This window comes from Thunnus albacares, chromosome 18 (assembly GCF_914725855.1).
Source record: "Thunnus albacares chromosome 18, fThuAlb1.1, whole genome shotgun sequence".
Classification (NCBI taxonomy): Eukaryota; Metazoa; Chordata; class Actinopteri; order Scombriformes; family Scombridae; genus Thunnus; species Thunnus albacares.
Window position 1 is genome coordinate 14699916 of NC_058123.1, and position 19786 is coordinate 14719701.

The 19786-nt window shown below is 39.4% G+C and overlaps 1 protein-coding gene across 4 annotated transcripts in view; it reads left to right on the forward strand.

Annotated features, from left to right (window-relative positions):
• The window catches only part of LOC122968514 (mediator of RNA polymerase II transcription subunit 13-like), an 80827-nt gene that overhangs the window by 14858 nt on the left and 46183 nt on the right, over positions 1–19786 (forward strand). For all 4 annotated transcript variants that reach the window (XM_044333819.1, XM_044333822.1, XM_044333820.1 and 1 more), the window contains exon 2: positions 3271–3508. In XM_044333819.1, coding sequence (XP_044189754.1) covers positions 3271–3508 — 238 coding nt within the window. The remainder of the gene's footprint in view (positions 1–3270; positions 3509–19786) is intronic.

The window sequence follows — 19786 nt, forward strand, 5'->3', positions numbered from 1 at the left end:
GGAACAAGTAAATCTTTTTCCCACGTTAATGGGAGTAAAATCCGAGCTGGCTAACCCTTCCCATTTTATGGTTTCCACAATTTTCCTTCACTGAACACCCAAAATATAGCCGAATTACTCAAAAATTTAGCTGATTAATCCATTAGCTGATCAACAGAAAATTAATCGGCAACAATTTTGATAATCAAATAATTGTTCAAGCAATTTTTTTTTAGCAATAATGGCTAAAATTCACTGGTTCTAGCATCCCAAATGTGAATATTCTCTGGTTTTCATCCTCATCTATGATAATAAACTGATTATCTTTGGGTTTTGGACCATGGTCACACAAAACAAGACATTTTGAAGAGTAACCATGGGCTCTGGGAACTTGGGATGGACTTTTTTTCACAATTTATTTTACAAACCACACGTATAATTGATAAAATAATCAGTAGATTAATTGATGATATAAATAATCGTTAGTCACAGCGCTATAATTTATCCTCTCATTGGTCGACACGAATCACAAATCTATCTAATCTAAGTTTAGCATCTGCACTTCAGCATCTTCCCCCCTCCAACTCTTTTTATGACTAACACTGATAGAATTATAGCTAAAAAGATTAAAGCTTGTTTTTATTTGCATGGCAGAATTTTATTCACAACACTGATTTGTCACTGAAGTTGCAGAGATAAAAACTCCGCTTCCGCTTTGACTGCGATGTGACATCAGATGAATTTACACGCTTGAAAGATTTTCTCTGCTTTCTTTTATGTGATACAAGTGATAATTTATTCCTACAAATATGAGAATTTGCCTTTTGTTGGCACTGGTATTACTGTGACTTCAGAGGGCTGGTTGTGACGGTGAAGTCTAGGTAATGAGTGTAGCCCTCACCTCCATATACACATAAGAATTTATGTACATATTCAATACAGAAACACCCATGAAAATACAAATGGATAGACAGTCAGATCTCAGCTGTTATCATTGAAAAAGAACTGGACATCAGCCGGAATATATGTCTACATCATGATGCATGTCAGTGTTTTTGTGCTCGTCTGGTCTGCATATCATCACAGCTGCTACGTTGTCTGATGTGTGTGTTAGTGTTTACATCTGCCTGCAAGCATGTGACTGTAGCCCCGTTCCTCTTCTTCCTGCAACTGTGCCACAACTAATCCTCCACAGGAGTTCAGCAAGGTGTTCAGTCGGAGTCTTACCCACTACGCTGAAAAGTTTGCCTCAACAATAGACACACCAGAGAGCACGCGTTGTCAAACTGGTGTGTCCTTATTGTGAATTTATTTCCTGACATATTTACTTGTCCTCATCTCTTCCTCCGTGCTCCTGACTCAGTAGCAGCAGACAGCTGTGTCAAACAGCCGAGGAACTTTTGACATTGACTGGGAGTGACGAGGCAGTGCAAGCAGATGTCTTCCTCTTTGCTTTGGGAGAAACAGCATCCTTGACCTTGTCATGGCTAATTTTAGGGCTTGGCTTATCACAGCACCAATGTTTATATCTTCCATTACACACACTGTCATTACAGGAGGGACATGCTTGTAATTATGGGTGCATTCTGCAGTCAGGATGTTCCTGAGGGTCCTGTGCATACTTCGGTGTGCACTGCCCTCACTGTTAAAGATGATGCAGTGTGTGTATTGTTCATAACATGCTCAGATGCGTGATTTTTCCTAGATTTTAGCTTCTGATTTGGACGCATCCCTACTATGCGTACACACACAAGCATCCTTTCGACTGTCATGGAAGCTGTTGATAGCTGCTGCTTTTCTTCATCCACTCAAAAAAGACATTGCAGGATTTAATTGTCTTTGAGCTGCTTCTTTGTACCTGTCCCTGTGTTTTCCACACAGTTAAAGTGGGTCAGTGTTCTCTCTCCTCTCAGCTGGTCTTGGATGGTTTGGTGCCGGGGCCGGTGTGCCAAACACGATCCTCACAGCTGGGTGAACACAGGAGAGGAGGGCAGCACGAAGCACTGAGATTTCCCCCCCCCCCCGCGTGCCAAATCTCCGTCCTGTTCAACAATACCTTTGTCCACTTGACTCGCTCACACACAAATACAAACGCACTTACAAAAGTGTCCAAATCACACATGCGTCTCACAGGGTCACGATTATTTGTGTTCCTGTGCAAAATTTCTGTTCTGTTTACTGTCTCTCTGGGTCTGCCTTTTTTTTTTTTTACCGGCTCATCACTAAATGCGTCATGGCAGAGTGCCTCCACGCCCAAGTCTGCGATAGGCAACATAAACACTTATCATACCATTAGATTAAATGGAGGAGATGTCAGTTGCTGGGCCAGGCTCCAGCCATTGACCCCGGCACTATTTCCTTTTCTCATATCTCTCTCACTCTTTGTAGCTTCCTCTATATTTAAGTGCTGTCTCTCCTGTAGTGGTTCCTTCCCAGTATTTCACTCAAGGCCATTTTTTATGTCTCGCTGTCGGTCTCCACCTCTGCTCTCCTCCGTAGTTACATTTTATCTTTTCAGCAGCAACAGTGACTGAAGGTATCAGTTAAATAAGGTTATAACAACACAACAGGGATACATTAAATGTACTCAAACGTTTACACAAAGGATCTTAGCCACGTGAAACAGGAAGCCTAGTCAAAATTGAACAAACAATCAAACATGACTGGACAGCATCTGTGCAGTTATTGATTATATTATATTGTCTGATGTTCTCTTTCATGTGAAACACAACACTGTAAATACAATGCTTCAAGGTTAACACTACACTAATCAGGCTGCAGGAACATTATGGATTTATGCCTAATGGATGTTTTATTTCATGTCATGCATGTGAGATAAATATTTTGAAAAATGTGTTTCCTGTATTGATTAATTGATCTGCTGCAGTACAATTGCAAATGTTGAACATATTTGCAATTTACATATTTGAGTAACAATAATATACAATGATATATGACATTTATGGCTGCATTATTTTTGGTATCGATCACTCTGCCAACTTTTATTTTAATTAATTGGTGAATTGTTTGGTCTATAAAATATCAGAAAATAGTGAAAAATGCTCATCACTATTTCTCAGACGTCTTTCAATGTCAAAACCCAAAGACACTCAATCTACAATAATATAAAACCTCACATTAGAGAAGCTGAAACCAGAGTAAATCTTTTGTTTTTGCTTAAAAATATGACTTAAATAAATAATGTGTTATCAAAATAATTGTGGAATTAATTTGCTTTTAATGGACTAATCAATCTCCTCTCTTCTTCTCTTCTCTCCTCTCCTCTTCCAGGCGGAGTTGACAGGCATCAAATGGCGTTGCTACAGCTTCCGCAGCGGCGGGGAGTACGGTCCGGTGATCTCGGCCCCGGCCCAGGATGACCCGGTTCTGCGCAGCTTCATGCGCTGCGTGCAGGCCAACCTGCTGTGTGTATGGCGACGCAAAATCAAGCCCGATGCCAAGGAGCTGTGGATCTTCTGGTGGGGTGAAGAGCCCAACCTCTCTGATGTCATTCATCATGAGCTGGAAGGTGAGAAAGAGAGAAAAAAAACAATGAAAGAGATGAAGGATGAGGCTCGCTCCTCTGTTCTATCCATCTCAATTATTTTTCCATCTCGTCGGCCTTGACTTCAGCTCCCGTTTATGCTCTGGAAGTTTAGGTTAGAGGCTTGTACAGGCTGTATAATTTTATGGTTGCTTTTTATTATGCTGCATTGAATTATATAGACTAGGGAATGATTTCATGGAACCCAGTTGTCTTGCAGTTTTAGTGAATTTCATGTAAAATTGACTTATACTGAGTTTTATAGTGTAGCTTATGTTATACATGAGCTGTGCTGTCTAATATGGAGCATTAGTATGTAGATTCAAGCCGTTTAGTCTGCTGCAGATTCAAGCTGTGTGCTGTTTGTTTAAGATGTGTAGGGCACATTGATCTGTTTTGTGTGGAGTAGTCCTATATTTGAGCCTCATATAGCGCATATCTGAAATGTGTTTGCTTTGCAACTCAAGTGTTTATATGCTGCTTCAGGAGTATCACCATATGATGAAGTGCTCAGCAATAGAGTAGATTTTTCTTGCCAGAATTCTGCTGTGTTTGTGTGTGTGAGAGCGAGAGAGAGAGAGAGAGAGAGAGAGAGAGAGAGAGAGAGAGAGAGAGAGAGAGTGTGTGTGTGTGGTTGTGAGTGTTAGTGAAAATTACACTGAGATATCTCACTTGAGAGAGTGCTACTGTCAGCACTATTGTCCCTATTTATAGAAACATTTGCATTATCTCGCTGCGCACGTGTGTGGAGGTCTAACATATCGACTAAGCCTCGGGAAGACGGAGAGGAGGAAACAGGAGAGGGATTATATTGGGTCTGGTTTAACAGAATAACAGTCAGGAGGAAAAAGCAAGAATATTAGATGGAGAGGTTGAAGCGAATTGCAGTCTTCAGTTACCTATTAAAGCTGACTTGATGTGAAAAGGCCTTTCAGGCACTGCAGGAGATATTTGACAGATGTTGTGCCTTTGACTCAGACTGCACAAGCGTGTGTAATACAGAAAGATCCACTGTACCTTTCAGTTGGGTTTTGGTTGCATCTAAGGCATAAGATAACTTTTTCTTTCATTCTCATGACATCTAATAGCGATCTTATACAAAGCATGCAGGATGATAGTGATCAGTTTGTAGTGGCAGGAATTATTCATTCAGAGCAAAAATACATTACCTGAAGCTGTATAATGCATGTATTTTTAATTTTAGCATTACATCACCAGTTTGCAAGCTGCTAATGGCAGTTGTGACTCCCTTTGAGTAGCACATTTAGGTCTAATAAAGATGATTATAATATTGGCCTGTTTACATTTCATAGTTATTGATTACTTAGGATTGCAGATGTGTCACTAGTCTAAGGATTTTGTCACTATTTGTCTTTATATCCATGGGGATGAACTCTGCTAACAAGGGTTAATTAGATATTTGTCTCCAGGTTTCAATTTAATAAATTTACTCTAAAAAATGATCAATTAATAGAAGTCGAGACAATGTTTTTTAGGGAATAAATAAAAAAAAAAATCAACTTCTCTGACTTCAGGCCCAAGTACATTTAGACATTTTGTTACACTATTTTTTTGCTACTTCTGCTGTTGGGGTTTCTTGGAATGAGTCCCTTTAACAGTCGTTTTCATAATTGATTTATTATTTTCTTCTTCTTAATTGTTTAGCCTACAAAACATCGAAAAACTGTGAAAAATGCAAATCACAGACATCTCAGTCCAAAACTCAGAAGTATTCAATTTACTCTCATGTTACAAGGAAAGACAGCAAAATCTCACATTTGAGAAACTGTAGCCATCAAAGCTCTGGAGCCTGAAAAATGACCTAATTGATTAATCAAAATAGTAGCTGATCGACTAATTGATTAACAGACAAATTGTTGCAGCTCAATTCCCATTACAGTTTTGTTTACAAGTGACTTCACAATGCAAAGTGAATGGCAGCTGAATTTGATGCCTCGCACAACAACCCTTAATTAATTTGCACAACCTGGCAGTGCTTCATTTTGTATCTGAAAAGGACAGTTAATCTTAGTTTACTCTTCAAGTAAAAATGAGGATCAATTTTTAGTCCAGTTTTTAAAGTCAAAGGCTGCTACTTGTTATCTTTTGGCATCAGTTTTACTACTAATTTTTAACGTCATGGCTGTGTTAGTGTGGAGGGACTCTTGAGGAGGATTACTCTACAACTCAACAGATGCACAGACACTCACACACACACACACTTACACATGGTGCATGCAATTATGATAATACGACTTCTTTACTTCTGCAAAATCTCTCAGGTCTCCGTTTATAATTCCTATTAAGCACTGAAAATAGCACTTGGGGTGTGAGAAGGAGTTGATAATTGTTAATTAAAGTGAAGCTGGATTCCCTCCAAATTAGACTCAGTTGTAACACAGGGAATATTGGTGTTTTACCAAGTCTTAAAGAGCTACACACCTAAATTTCTATTCGACGTGGGAACGTTTTATGTGTTAGCTTTCTCTCTCCTGTACTTCTTTCACTCCCTCTCCCTTGTGTCACCTTGACTTCCTCTCTTGTTTTCCTTTTTACTTGTGTCAGTCTGCACCTTGTGTGATTTCTCCTCTATTCCTCCTTGCTCTCCTTGTTCTCTGGCTGACCTGGCCATTACATAAAAAAGTCTATTGATGTGATGCATGATGTGCTGATTTTTTTTTTTATGAACTTCTGCCAGCTAGAGTTAAAATCAGTAAATGTTTCTACCACTGAGACAAATTGTTTCATGTAGTATCAAGATATTCAAATTCACTCAGGAATTTTGCTCTTATAGTCATGAAATTTGTGTGAAAATAAATGAAGAGAACTATAGTTTTAGTTGTACTTCGATTTTGGCTGAAAAAGGTTAAAAACTCAAAAGGTCCCCTTGATACAGAAGCACTCACCACAATCTAATGTTTGACAAACTAAAGTAACTTTGTTGTCTGTTCAAAAGTCAGAAGGTTTTTGGTTTGGGATATCGAAAGACCAGTTTTAATCCATAAACTACTGTTTTTGCCAAAAACAGGTCCATATATGTGCATTTTTATTATTACACTGGAAACACTCATCCATGCAGAAATGCTGATTTACACACATTTGACCGAACAGCTTAAGCTGCTGGCTTGTCAGGCTCATTTAGTGTGAATAATCAGCAGGTTAATTATGTTTCGAGTCATGTTTTAAATTAGCTGGATAGTCAGCTCAGAGTGCTGTCTGCCAGCAGAGCAGTGAATGTGTGAATTTTCATGAGGTATGTTTACCATTTAATGGTTAAGAAGAGGATGTTACATCCTTTACACAACAATAAGATAAAGACTGACTATACAATTATACAGTCAAGTCCGGCTTAAAAAAGGGATTGCTTTAATTTCAACTTCCTAGAACTCACATTAAAAGAGGCAAAATGCACAGTGACGGAGGACTAGAACCAGGATAGGGAGTTGGACTAAACAAATACATCAGCCAAGGAACCCCACCTCATTAAACTGTTGTTCATGTTTTTTAAGTGAGACTTGTAAAAAAACAGAACCTAATTATATTTACAATACGTTAATTATTATTCTAGTATATGGGTATACCCACCCACACTCACCAGCAGTTATTAGAAAGATATAAACAATAAAAACTGTGTTGTTAAACTCAGAAGAACTCACATTGACCCATAAAGGCTGAACTCGTAACAGGTGGGGTGGGGGTTGGGGTGGGGGAGTTCAGTTCAGCTGGCCAAGGAGGGGGCAGGGGAGGTCCACATGGGGCATGAATAGAAGTTGAGAGGACAAATGGAGCACACTGAGTAACAGTGCAAACATCCAAACCACTTGATATGGAAATTAATAAAAAATTGAAATAGCAACAGAACAATAATTTAGTGACACAAAAATACTTTTGTCTGATGTGTCACTTTTAAAAATGAATTGATGAAATGCAAAATTAGATATGGCCGGATGTGTACTAGATTAGCAAAAATGCAGCATGAGTTTACTGGACAACTGCCCAAAAATGCATTGCGTCTCCTCAGACTGCGCAATGAGATTATGAGCCAGGCTAAAAGCTGCTGTAAATTTCTCTTTAGGACTGTTAATATGTCACTTTATGTGAGTTTTAATTTCAAGTTTTAATATTTTTTCAGGCAAGAAAGTAAGCATTTAGATTCTTAATATGTGGTTAGTTTATCCAAATAATGCCTGTTTGGAAATTCGGTGCAACACTTTTGGAGATATGAGGAGCTGCTGGCCGGGTGAGACCAGTCATCTTGGCTGCTAGCAGCCCGACTCCTGAGATGATCGGCTGGTCAACATGTCGTCATCTCAGGGAGAAAATAATCTGATAAACTGATCTGTGCGGCTCTTTGGTAATTTACCGCTGGAAGAATGGAAGAAGTAATGTTTTATATTTGTGATAAACAACAACGGCAGCTGTGAACAGTCTGCTGTAATGGCATACTTAATGCTGTTTGAGTATGTAGCAGGCAGTTTGTTAGTATCCGATTTCAAACACAGCCACAGTCTACCAAAGTGTTGTGCAACCACCTTTAACAACTTCCCCATCAATGTGTCATTCAAATTTTGACATATCATTTAAATGAGCAGCAATTAGGTTACATATTAAGGCTGCAGGCAGTGTAGTGACACCACAGTAGCTATCAGTGCTGCTAGAGAATGAAAACAGGAAATACATTGATATATGAGGTTGGTTATTATCCATACAAACAGACTGAAATGTTAACACAGTTAGACAACAAAGAAAGATAAGTATTCCACTGAATTATATTTTTGTAGCCTGGCTGCTGCAAGCCACTACCACAAGCTCATCTTTATCAAGGAAAATGCCTCTCCTGCAGCTGTAGCTGACTTGCTAACCCCCAATGTTTCAGCGGCATCAGATGGCCCATTTAAGGCCCATTTGATCTAAAGTGAAAGAGTAAAAAGTAATGGAAAGAAACAAAACAAAGTCTAACGTATAAATCTTCTAATCATGGTGGGTAATTTAATGAAGAAGACATGAAGTGTTAGTGTGGAGAACTGCTCGATAGCTTAGCAAAATATCTTGATATTGCGTGAAGGTAATGAATCTTTTCTCTACGGGTTAAGTCTAAATAAATCATGCTTTTGAGATAGTGCCAGCAGCATGAGCAGCTATGATCTGGTGTTACCTCTCCACTCCTCTCTCACTGCAATCCAGCTCTCTGTGATATTGTCTTTGGTTCAATGTCAAGTGTTTGAGCACCATGTTCAACACACGGTGGCTTGTTTTCTTATGACCAGACAGCACTGGCCTGTAATGTATAAGGCGCATAAAGGAGAGTGTAGGTTGAGTACAGTTTGCAAGGAAACAGGATTAATGTGTTGAATGGGCTGAGTCATCAGTATTTCCAGCACAGGCAGAGCGAAAGTGACATATTTTGGATATGAGTCATAAATATGAATGTGCGCACACACAGACACACACACACACGCACATATAGCACATACACACAATGATTAATGTGTGACTGAATGTACGATTTGGACCTTGTGATTATCCAACGGCAGCCCCACATACCACCCAGTAGATTTATGTACAGAGATACACAAAGTCTGTATAGTCATAGTGCAGTGTCATCATGACATTTACTCACACACACACACACACACACACACATGCACACACACAAACACATACACACACTTCTCTTTCTCTGTGTTTGTGAGACTGGGTGGTGAGATGATTAATCACAAGGATGAACAAAAAGGGGAATTGTTGCATACATTGAAAGATTGCAATTATTATTCGATTATTTAAATAAAAGCTATATCATAACACTCTAGTTGTAGTACAGTGAACCTGTTATGAAAAGCATCATGACTGCAGTATTCTCAATTTTCATAGGAAAAATATCATCAACAGAGTAAAGTTAACGTTACTGATGAGCAGAGTGTGTTCAAGTTTTATAATTAACCATTTAGCAGTGATACCATAAGTATGTAAGTATGGATAGAGTCCTTCACTGTAAACAGGAGCACACTGTGCTTTATCAACATGGTAAATTGTAGAGTCATGCATTGCTGTAATTATTGACAATACCAGCTAAACATAAAGCACAACATTTTATCCTTCTATACGTTTCTATCTATCATATAAGAAAATAATTTATTGACTTGTTGAAATAGGTGCATGTGTAGACAGCTGACATTTTGACTTGTCCGAGCAGGAAAAGCAATGTGTAACCAAATGGCAACTACGACATCTTTAGGCTGAAGCCAATGTGGAAGTACTTTACAGTGCAAAATGTCACAGACGGCCGCTAGATCCTGGCTCCAAAAAATCCCTGGCTCCAATTGACTCCCATTCAAAAAGCGTCATCTTCCCTCTAGAAATATTAGGCTGATCCTTAATTTTTCACTGAGTCATAATGGTCTCAATCGCTAAATTTGGGCCCTCTAAGAAGTGTGCTGGTAGTCATTCTGGAAATTATATCTCTGTTAATAAGATTTGAAGACTTATAATAGCTTTCATGTCTGCTGTGTGGGCGTTGATTGACAGCTGTGATTGACAGTTTGGGACTTGCACTGAGTCTGACTACTGTCCCAATATTTCAGTAAGTTTAGTGTTACTTGATTATGATACCTGCCCTGTTAGCACAATTTCACCAAAGTAGCTAATGTTAGCCCAAGTGTGCACTGCTCAATGTTCCCAGTAAGCTAGCGTTTGCTTCAGTCTGAGGTAGCTGACCATAAGCTGCAACTCTGATCTTCAAACTGGCTCCAATGCAAACCAATAGGCGACGTCACAGCTCACTATGTCCAACTTTATATACAGTCTATGGGTGTAACTAATAATATTAATGATGCCTGTGAAATGTCCCAGTGAGCCAACATACAGTATCTAATATCAGAGCCCTGGCGCTGATATACCCTGAATAGAATGCAGTCATTATTAATGTTATTAGTTACACCTGTGCTTTTCCTGCAATGGCAAGTGAACATATTCTGCTGTAAAAGGGGCCCATTAAAATGGCTTGTGAGTGAAATGACGCATTCATTCATGAAATTTAAAGTGTAAACAGATGCTTCAGGTCACTGGGATGCATGTGTGAGGGGGATGGAGCATCTACCTGCTGTAGACAGCAGTGTTGGTTAAAATTAAGGTGTTTTTAGTCTGAGAGAAGAACGACTAAAAAAATGTGTCTGAGTCATGTCCGGTGTAAATAAGGTTTTAGTCACAGCTGGTTACACAGTCAGTAGCCACATCACACCGACCAAAGACAGGCACATTAAGACTAAATGATAGCCCACTTAGTCTTTAAAGTACATATATAAATTATCTCTTTTGAAAACAAAACAGTAGGGTGTATACAAAGAGACATATGGCCAACTTTTAGGTTTGTTTATAATTTATAGTTGTTCTTCTTCCCTAGACACGAATCGGATGACTCAGTGGTGACATTTTTACTACCGGATCACATAACATAGCACAAAGTCTAAAATGAGGAATTGATAAAATTACCAAGAAATCATGTAGCCACAATGTACGATGATAATTTCTTTGGAAAGTACCAAGACATTTTTAGCAAGATGTGCCAGTATATAATGTGTCATCTGGGATGCATGAAGGTGTCATATGGTGTTTGATGAGGGTTTTCATCAGCGTTTTTTAACATAAAACACTGATGGAAATGGAATGAATACATGTTCATCAAATACACATTTAAACACGTTCTAGTATTACTTCAGGGAGACAAGACAGCGTCAGTGTTTTGTTACATCAAAAAGTAGATGAAACGTAATGACGCAAGAGCACATTAAATCAGGGTGAAGATCAGTTTGAACTGTGAACTCAGTATTTTTCAGTGATAAAGATTAACCTCAGTCTCGATATGTCAGCTAGACTTCTAAATTATGTAAAAAAAAATGGAGTTTACATTGATGAAAATCACCTCTCTACCTTAGATGACTTTTTAAATGAACAAATCTTGTAAAAAATAATAGCTGCTTTGATTTTCCCATGACCTACATGAATACTGTATCTCTTTATTTGACATGTAATTTTAATCTATTTCATTGTGTACTCCATTATCAGTTTTTAGACAAATAATGAGCATTTGTAAAAATCAGTGTTGGAAAAAGCTGTAGGAAAAAAAACAACAATTTTCTTCATTACCTCCTAGCTTTTTTATTATTCTTTGTCTCTTTATTTCCAAATTATTGATGACAACCTGAAAGGCTGCAGAGTGATGCTCTATTCTTCTTCATTCTTCTTCACTGGGGTTCCCCTGGGTTCACTACTGGGCTTCCCCTTCTTCTCTTTCTAGACTCTAGTCTTCACATCACGTAGCCTCTCCTCATGCTCTGACACCGGCAACGCTCTGCCTTTTACTTTCCATCCTCTGACAGCTGAGAATATGACACACGGGGACTGATAAAGTTTCTTCTCTGCCAAGACGCTCAACCTTGACAAGACTGTGCTGCTGTTTTTCTCCGGCAAGCCCCGTGCAAGACCTCCATATCAATACTGACAGCACTGCAGTGACTTAGAGAGCAAATTGCTTTGTTGGCCTCACATCACAGCAATAATCTGAATTCTACCATATCTCTATCTATCTGTCACCGCATTGCTGCCTTCTTTTTTATTCAAACTCATCTCAAGTCTGGATTATTGCGACATCTCTTCAGTCGTTGCATCTTCTCTGTGAAGCTGCACCCGACATTGCCCACAGTGTCCTTAAATCCTCCTGCCACATTGCTCCTACATGACTGTACGTACTGACTTTAAAAACAAAACTCTATACTTTGAGGTTTTGACCTAGACTCCTGTGTTCTGGTACAATTGTCCAATTATTTATCCCTGTCCCTGCAGTGGCCTTGCTGTCTCCTGTCTTCCCCGTAGAGGAATGACTTTCCCACCTGAGTTAGATTGAGCAGGAGTCATTACCTCTCCTCTATTGCAACTTCAAAACCTATATCTGAATTATGTCTCAGCTTCTATTCATATTTGCTTACAAAATAGTCATGTTTTATTAAACTTCTCACCTTACCTATTATTGCTTTATCCAGTCTTTTGTTCAGGGTGTCTGGAGATCCTGAAATAGTGTAAAATTTCATGTATTATTAAATTTGTAGGCCTATTCAGTCTCAAAGGAAGTGAACTATGCTGTACAATCAAGTTAAAAAAGGATTCTTTTTCTCCGTGAGCTGTTTTTTTCAGTGAGTTATATTTTGTGATAGTTGTATATTCTTTCAGTTTTATGCATGTTTTTTTATTTCTTTCTCATTCTAATAGTACAAAAAGGTCTCAATTTCAAGAAAAACATTCCTAAAATTTGCACAAATAAGGACTCAGTAATAGCTAATACATGTGCTGTGCAGGCACTGAACCCTGCTGTCTTTACAGTGGGCTGGTGATTTATGAATTTCAAATGATTCTGCTGTTGCACCCATCGCAAATTACTCTGAATAAAAGCATCAGCTAGATCACAAAAAAAATGGAAATGTCATTTTTGTTTTGTCAGCCCACAAATATGCTTCATTCACAGCGACACAATGAGACAAGAGCACTACAATAGGATTGATTATGGATTTGCCGAAGAGTATGTGGGTGTAGCGTTATCTAGTTAGGAGAATACTAAAGGCTGATGACTTTGATAACACCATAGGCGGTGCTCCTGTGTGCCACCAAAACAGCATGTGGTCAAGGTGAATGCAGGAGCAGGAGGAAGAGGTAGAGGCCCATTCTCTTTACACTGCTTAGCAGATGTTGGCAAATTTATCTATGATGTATGATTAGAATAATTTCATCCGAGGTTGCTAAAATATTTATCTTGTGTGTCTTGTAAATGTTTTTAATCTAAAATATTTATGTCGCTCTTGTTGTAAGGCTCCAATCGGGAATTCATAGACGACATATCTATATGTCTTTTTTTTTACCAAGAGTGAGCCTTCAACAACTCTGAGTTTTCCTTTTTCTTTCTTGAAACTGTAGTAAAGCTGAGAGGAATACAAAGTAGGGGAAATCCAGCAGAAAAAGATTCTGACTGGAATCAATCCTAGCTGGGGGTGTATGTTGTTCCAGGGACGGGAGCCTTAAACACACTGTCTCAGAGAAATTATGAGCTTATTTAGTTCCAAAATGGTCTTAAAAAAAACTACAAACTAAAAAGCACGGGGGTGCAAGGCAGTGGGGAGATAATTTAATGCCATATCTTGAATGTAACAAATCACTCACCTGCAAAGCAATTTTTGTCGTTATCTGAGTAGGAAATGTCTTTTAACATCATTCAGTTTGTCACCACTGTTACTTGTAAAAGTGAAAGCAAAGAGGGATAGCACTGAATTAAAAACCTGGGTCATGCATATCCATTATCAGCTCAATGGTTAGCTGGTGCAACAAAGATATGTGACCAACAAGTGGATTAGAGCAGCAATGCTTATGAGAAAATAATCAGAGATAATGGAATTAACAGAACAGAGAGGGCTGAATTGGACATGACTTCAGGCACTGGGTTTAAACAAGGAGGGAAAAAAAAAATCTCTGCCAAATATGTAGGGGAGAGTCTCAGTCATCAGTCTGTCTGTCTGTCTTTTGTGTTAGAAAGCTGCAGCTGGGTGCTGTGCCCTTCAGAAACAGAGCTGGTTGCCATATTTTGTGGAGCTGGAGGGGTTGTTGAGTGTGTATGTACTCACCATGACAGGTTTCTATGTGGCTCAACTGTGACTGTTACCATTCCTTGTGTGTGTCCGTAATTGGCCAAGAGTGTGTGTGTGTGTGTGTGTGTGTGTGTGTGTGTGTGTGTGTGTGGGCTGGCAGAGGTCGCAAGGTAATTGTCCTGTGAAAAAATGGTTGCCAAATGTGTGTGTGTGTGTGTGTGTGTGTGTGTAGCAGAGCACAGGAGGGAGGGCTAACCTCTGCCTCCATCTGTCCACGTCTGGCTGTGACCTCATAATCTGGCCTGTGGAGACAAACCCTCTTCACCACTTGCCACCTGCTACAGAAATACAGGTTAGATTGAGGTTATTGTTGCTATGGAAGATGCTCAGTTATTAATGTGTCGTACATAATTCCCTGTTTATTTTAGGGATCTACGTGACTCTTACTGGGTGCGAATCAGTGTAGTTTACATTTGTATTTTACACTTGGAGCCTGCAGTGCAAGAGCAGAATGAATATGTTATGCCTACACTAGAAAAGTGAAACATTTGTGCTTGTTGCTCTTCTGCATTACAAAAAAAAAATCAAATTGCAAATTACAAAAAGCAAATTGAAACTGCAGAAGATTATTTTTTTACAGCCCTCGGTTGGAACTACACTAGTTACGATACATTGATTCATTCAAGACAAGTGTTTTACACAGTTACATCTTCTTCAAATGAAACATTAAAAAGTCAGTCTCATTCAAGAAATTGTTAGATAATTCAGGAAATACGCTTACTGAAGTGTAAAAATAACAATTTGTGATTTTAGGGGGGTAATGTGTTGGACTATTTCTTGGCTGTATGCAGAAGTCTCCGCTGGTTGTCACTGTGATGATAATATGAAGTAATAGTCAGCATAAACCCGCTGTAAAACCAGAAATAATTGTTTTTTTCCACTTCGGTTTCTGCATTGAACAAACAAGATATATAACATGTTAATTTAATACGTTTTACAAGTGCTAGTAGGTGGATTTTGTTATCTTTGGACAGAGCCAGGCTAGCTGTTTCCCCCTGTTTCCAGTCTATATGCTAAGTTAAGCTAACCGACTGCTTGCGGTAGCTTCATATGTTGTGTACAGACATGAGAGTGCTATCAGTCTTCTCATCTAACTCTCAGCGAGAAAGCGAACAACACATTTGCCAAAATGTCAAACTATTCTCTTAAAGTGACATTTTTTATATGTTTATTTTTCTGGGGCTGATTTGCTGAGCAGATGTGCAGTCTAGACAGTAACAACCTCCCCATACATGACAGATATTTACACCTATCCACCTAATAGCACCATGATATCCGTGAATCAGTGACAGATGAAGTGTTTTGCTAAAGTGCGTCTCAACAGCAGTTGTTAAGTGAATAGAGACCGGTGTCCATTTCACCTCTCTGATTATCGCAGCCAGGACTCAAAGTGGTGATCCTAAAGTGCTGACACTTTAGGATCACCACTTTGAGCCACTTTCATGTTCATGTTGTCCTGTGAAGCTGTAACCAACTGAGCATTTTGATGATGACAGTGAGCATCTGAATACACAGTAACTGCCACCACTTGATGTGAAACCTTACCTATAAGGTTACAGACTATTGGGTCCATCACATTATTTAAAACTTTAAGATCCCCTTTCACCTCGGCTCTCCTCCCATTTCCCATTGTTACTGATTCCATCATAATGATAGCAGACATTGGCCATTTAACACCTAAACAAGAGAAAGGAGTAAGATTGTCACAGGCGAGGTTACAAGTGCTTTACAACATTGCTTTCCTTCCTCAGCACCGTTCCAGTTTAATAAAACACGTTGAGCAAATCCTCCCAGGATGCATGTTGAATGCAGTGGGAGAGAACAGGTACCAGTGTGCAGACAGGAAAATGTGTTTCTGACCTGATAATGTGGGTGAAAGTGGTTATTTCTTTCCCCCACACCGATTTCATTAGAAAGCCTTTAGAGGTTATGACTTGTAGTCCATAAATCGGTGAGAAGGAATTGGATGAAAGGCGTTAAAGATTAACAAGACAAGGGCCACACGGGTCAATTAGGGTAAAATAAAACAGGCAGGAAGTGAATAAAAGGGAGTCAATGAAAGTGAGAGACGCCTCTAGTGAATGCGGAAAGGTATTTTTCAAAGAGAAATATTCATTGTTAAGATCAGCAACCTGCTACCAACATTTTTTAGAGAGTACAAAGCACATATTCATCTTCGCTGTCATTTTCCATAGACGCAATACTATGATTGTGCTGTGTGTTTCACTAAAAGGCCGATAAAAGTGAAAAGACAAAGATGCAGGTTTTCACCTTTTTTGAATCCGCTGAGCCTTGATGATACTTTTTAAAAAGGTTTCTTTAAAAAAGAAAGGTTAGAAGAACTCTGATCTTAAGATAAAAAAAAATATAATACTGAAACTGACTCCCAAACCTCTTTTCTGTGTCAACAAGTTTTACTTGGCATTCATTCTTTCCTCTGACGCTCGCCTCTTCCAGCCCTCTCTCCATCCTCTCCCTCCCCCTCCTCCTGCCTGCTACTCCTCCTCTTTTCAGGCTTTGTTGAGCGTTATTTTTTCTCTCCTCCCTTGTTTTTGGGGTTGCTCTCTGTGATGTTAGGGTGGCGAATGTCTGCTAGCACGCTTGGTTCCTTGGCAAATAAAAGGTGGGGGTGTACGGTTGCCAATCAAGGCCTACTCCTTCTCTTTATTCCTCGAGGGGTTTGTCTTAGGAATAGCTCTCAGAGGCAAAACTCAAACAGAGGGAATGAATAATTAGCCTCACAATTTTTTGCTTGAATCGGGAACTAGGTCGCCGGCTGACACATGTCTCAATAGGGAACAACCTCACTGAAAGAGGGAGACCTACAGAGGTTATAAGAGCCCCCTGAAGGAATGCTGCTTCACCTACTGAGAGGGACACACAGAGCCATAGAGGCAGAGAGAAGACACAAGCGTTTGACTTTTTTTTTTTTTTTTTTTTTCTGTCTGGCTTTGGCTGGTGAAAAAGTGAGTCACATGTGGAAAGCGGCAATTCCATGATAGCAGAAAAAAAAAAAGAAAAAGAAAACATGAGCTAGAGAAAGAGGGGAGGATGGGCGGGAAGAGTGGGAAGACGAGGGAGGGGAAGATACATGTAGTGAGAGAGAGGGAGAGAAAAGGGAGGGGAGAGCGTGTGTGTGTGTGTGTGTGTGTGTGTGTGACGGGAATTCATGCTTCAAAAAGAAGAAAAGAAGTTTGTTTGGAGGGAGAGAGAACATCTGCGATTTCTCTTTGGGCAGTTAGATATGCAGTTGGTGTGGTTCCTTATTTGCCGTCCTGCCAAGAAAAACAACATATACTTATTTCGAAAATTGGTCATTTCACACCTCCTGTTCACTTGTTTCTCATCTCACATCTGTGAGAAAAGATCAGTCTGTTCTTCAGCTATGACTGCTTCTAACTGCCGTTACAGATCTTATAGTCTTCTTGCAAAATTCATGGTGAAAGAGGAAAAAAACTGGGGCAAAACTTTTTCCTCTGACTTCGCCTGGATAGACGGGGGCACATACACATGAAGGGAGGAGGGGAAATGAACTAGGAAACAAGGAATGAAGGCGGCAGGTTGAGAACCGAGGAAAAAATTGCCTCAGTCATGTTTACTTGTCTGTAAATTTGCGGGGAAGGACTGAGGATCTCTAATTTCCTTCCCTCCTCTTCTTCTTCTCTCCACCCCCTGTGGGTTGTCAGGGCGTGGCCTGTGACCTCCTGACCCTGTGCTCTGTATGTGTGTGTTCGTGTGTGTGTGTGTGTGTGTGAGAGAGAGAGAGAGAGAGATGAGATGTAAGGGTGAAGTTTCCCAGCTGCACGGAGAGGAGAAGGGGGTGGGGGTGTACGTTTTCCCTTCGCAAAGCTTTCAGTTTCGAAAGAAAAGCCACAAACTGAAAGAATAAGAGCTTTGTGAGTCTTAGAGAGAAAGAGATGGAGAGACTGAAAGAAGAACAGAGAGAGAGAGAGAGAGACAGAGAGAGAAGGAGCATTAAAGACGTTGTGAGGATATTTGAGAGTTAAGGGAATCTGTGTGTGGAAGTGTGGAAGAGTGCAAAAGTGGGAACCAGGGTTGAGGGGTGGAGCAAACTGTGATGTGGATGGAGGAGGGAAGTTCGAGGAAGGGAGGGGAAATGAGAGCAAGATTATGACATTTCTACTTTTCAAGAAGATCAACAATCTAGTGCAAATATAGATTACAGGTTTTATAGGAAACCCTCAAAACAAACAGACTCTGTTTGTGTATTTTTGCAGCTACTTACAAAGGCTGCTGTGTTTTTAGAAGTGATGTGTTTCACGCTGAAGTTAGAAAGGAAACATGTCTCTCAGTCTTGAGCTGTAATGGTCTGTTACAGTATGTGGCGTGATTTGGAAGCACTATAAACAGAATGTGCCGCTTACAAAGAATCAATGAACTCTGTCTTTGATATGTTTGCATGCATGGGAGATTAATGTTTGAGATAGACATCAAAAGTCATGGGCTGATGTTAATGTTGCCTCAGGTTGAGTCTTTAGCTCCCACACTACACTTCATGTCCCATTTCAGTTCCAAGTAAAAGCACATTTTGTTCATTTATCTTTTGCCCGCAGTAACTTATATATGCAAAAAAAAAAAAAAAAAAGTATATGAGAGTGAGGAGTGCAGAGTGGGCCAGACCAAAGTGTCTCTTCTGTGATCACAGTGAGATAATGTGAGAGAAATTATAGGACTTAAAGTGTAAATATGAGCATACAAATATTGTATTTGGTTTGTAAAATGTATGTCAACTGTATGTCATAGTGTGATACTATACAGCATTAGTTTAAATTAAAGTGCATGACAAAAAACAGAATATTTTGACCTAAAAAAAAAATATTTTTCTTTAAACAAGAATAGAGCTCCTCTAAATCTTATTTCAATCTGACTTTAAGATGAGGTTTCACAACAAAAAAGCTAAATATACATATATTTTTAAATAAATGAAGGGTGATTAAATGTGATGAATACTGCTGTTGTTATCTTCTATCCTCCTTCTTGAAGACGAGCCAGCTGCCTTTGATATCTGTTTGTGAGGCCTCTCAGCCTGCATCAAGTGACTACAACGGCCAAATTGATTTTTTCCCCTGGCGTTTTTATCACCAGCAGAAAATGCTGATTTTGTTGCAGTAACCACACTATCAGTGTTTCCACAATAGCCAGCTATTCTCATATAGGGACTACAGCTGTTTGTTAAAACAATTAGCAATTATGAAAATTTCATTTTTGGGTACTGGAAGCCTGCATATGTAAACTCTATCTATTATCTATCAGGAATGTGTTCAGTATGTCACAGTCTTCAGTATCTTAAAGGGAAACTTTGCTGATTTTGAACCAGCATTGTATCATTACATTGTGGGTGGTATATGCAAATGAACAATGTTTAATTTCCCTCCATGTTGCCTGCATACCAGAGATCCGGCAAAAGTCTACATTTCCTCATTTTCAGTAGTGGTGCCTTCAAGGACTGTCAAATGTGGGTCTCTACAAAACACTCCCATCTACCATGTTACGCCATTGATAGGGAAAAGCAGACACTAAAATATCATACTACTAAATACTTTAAAATATCAGCATA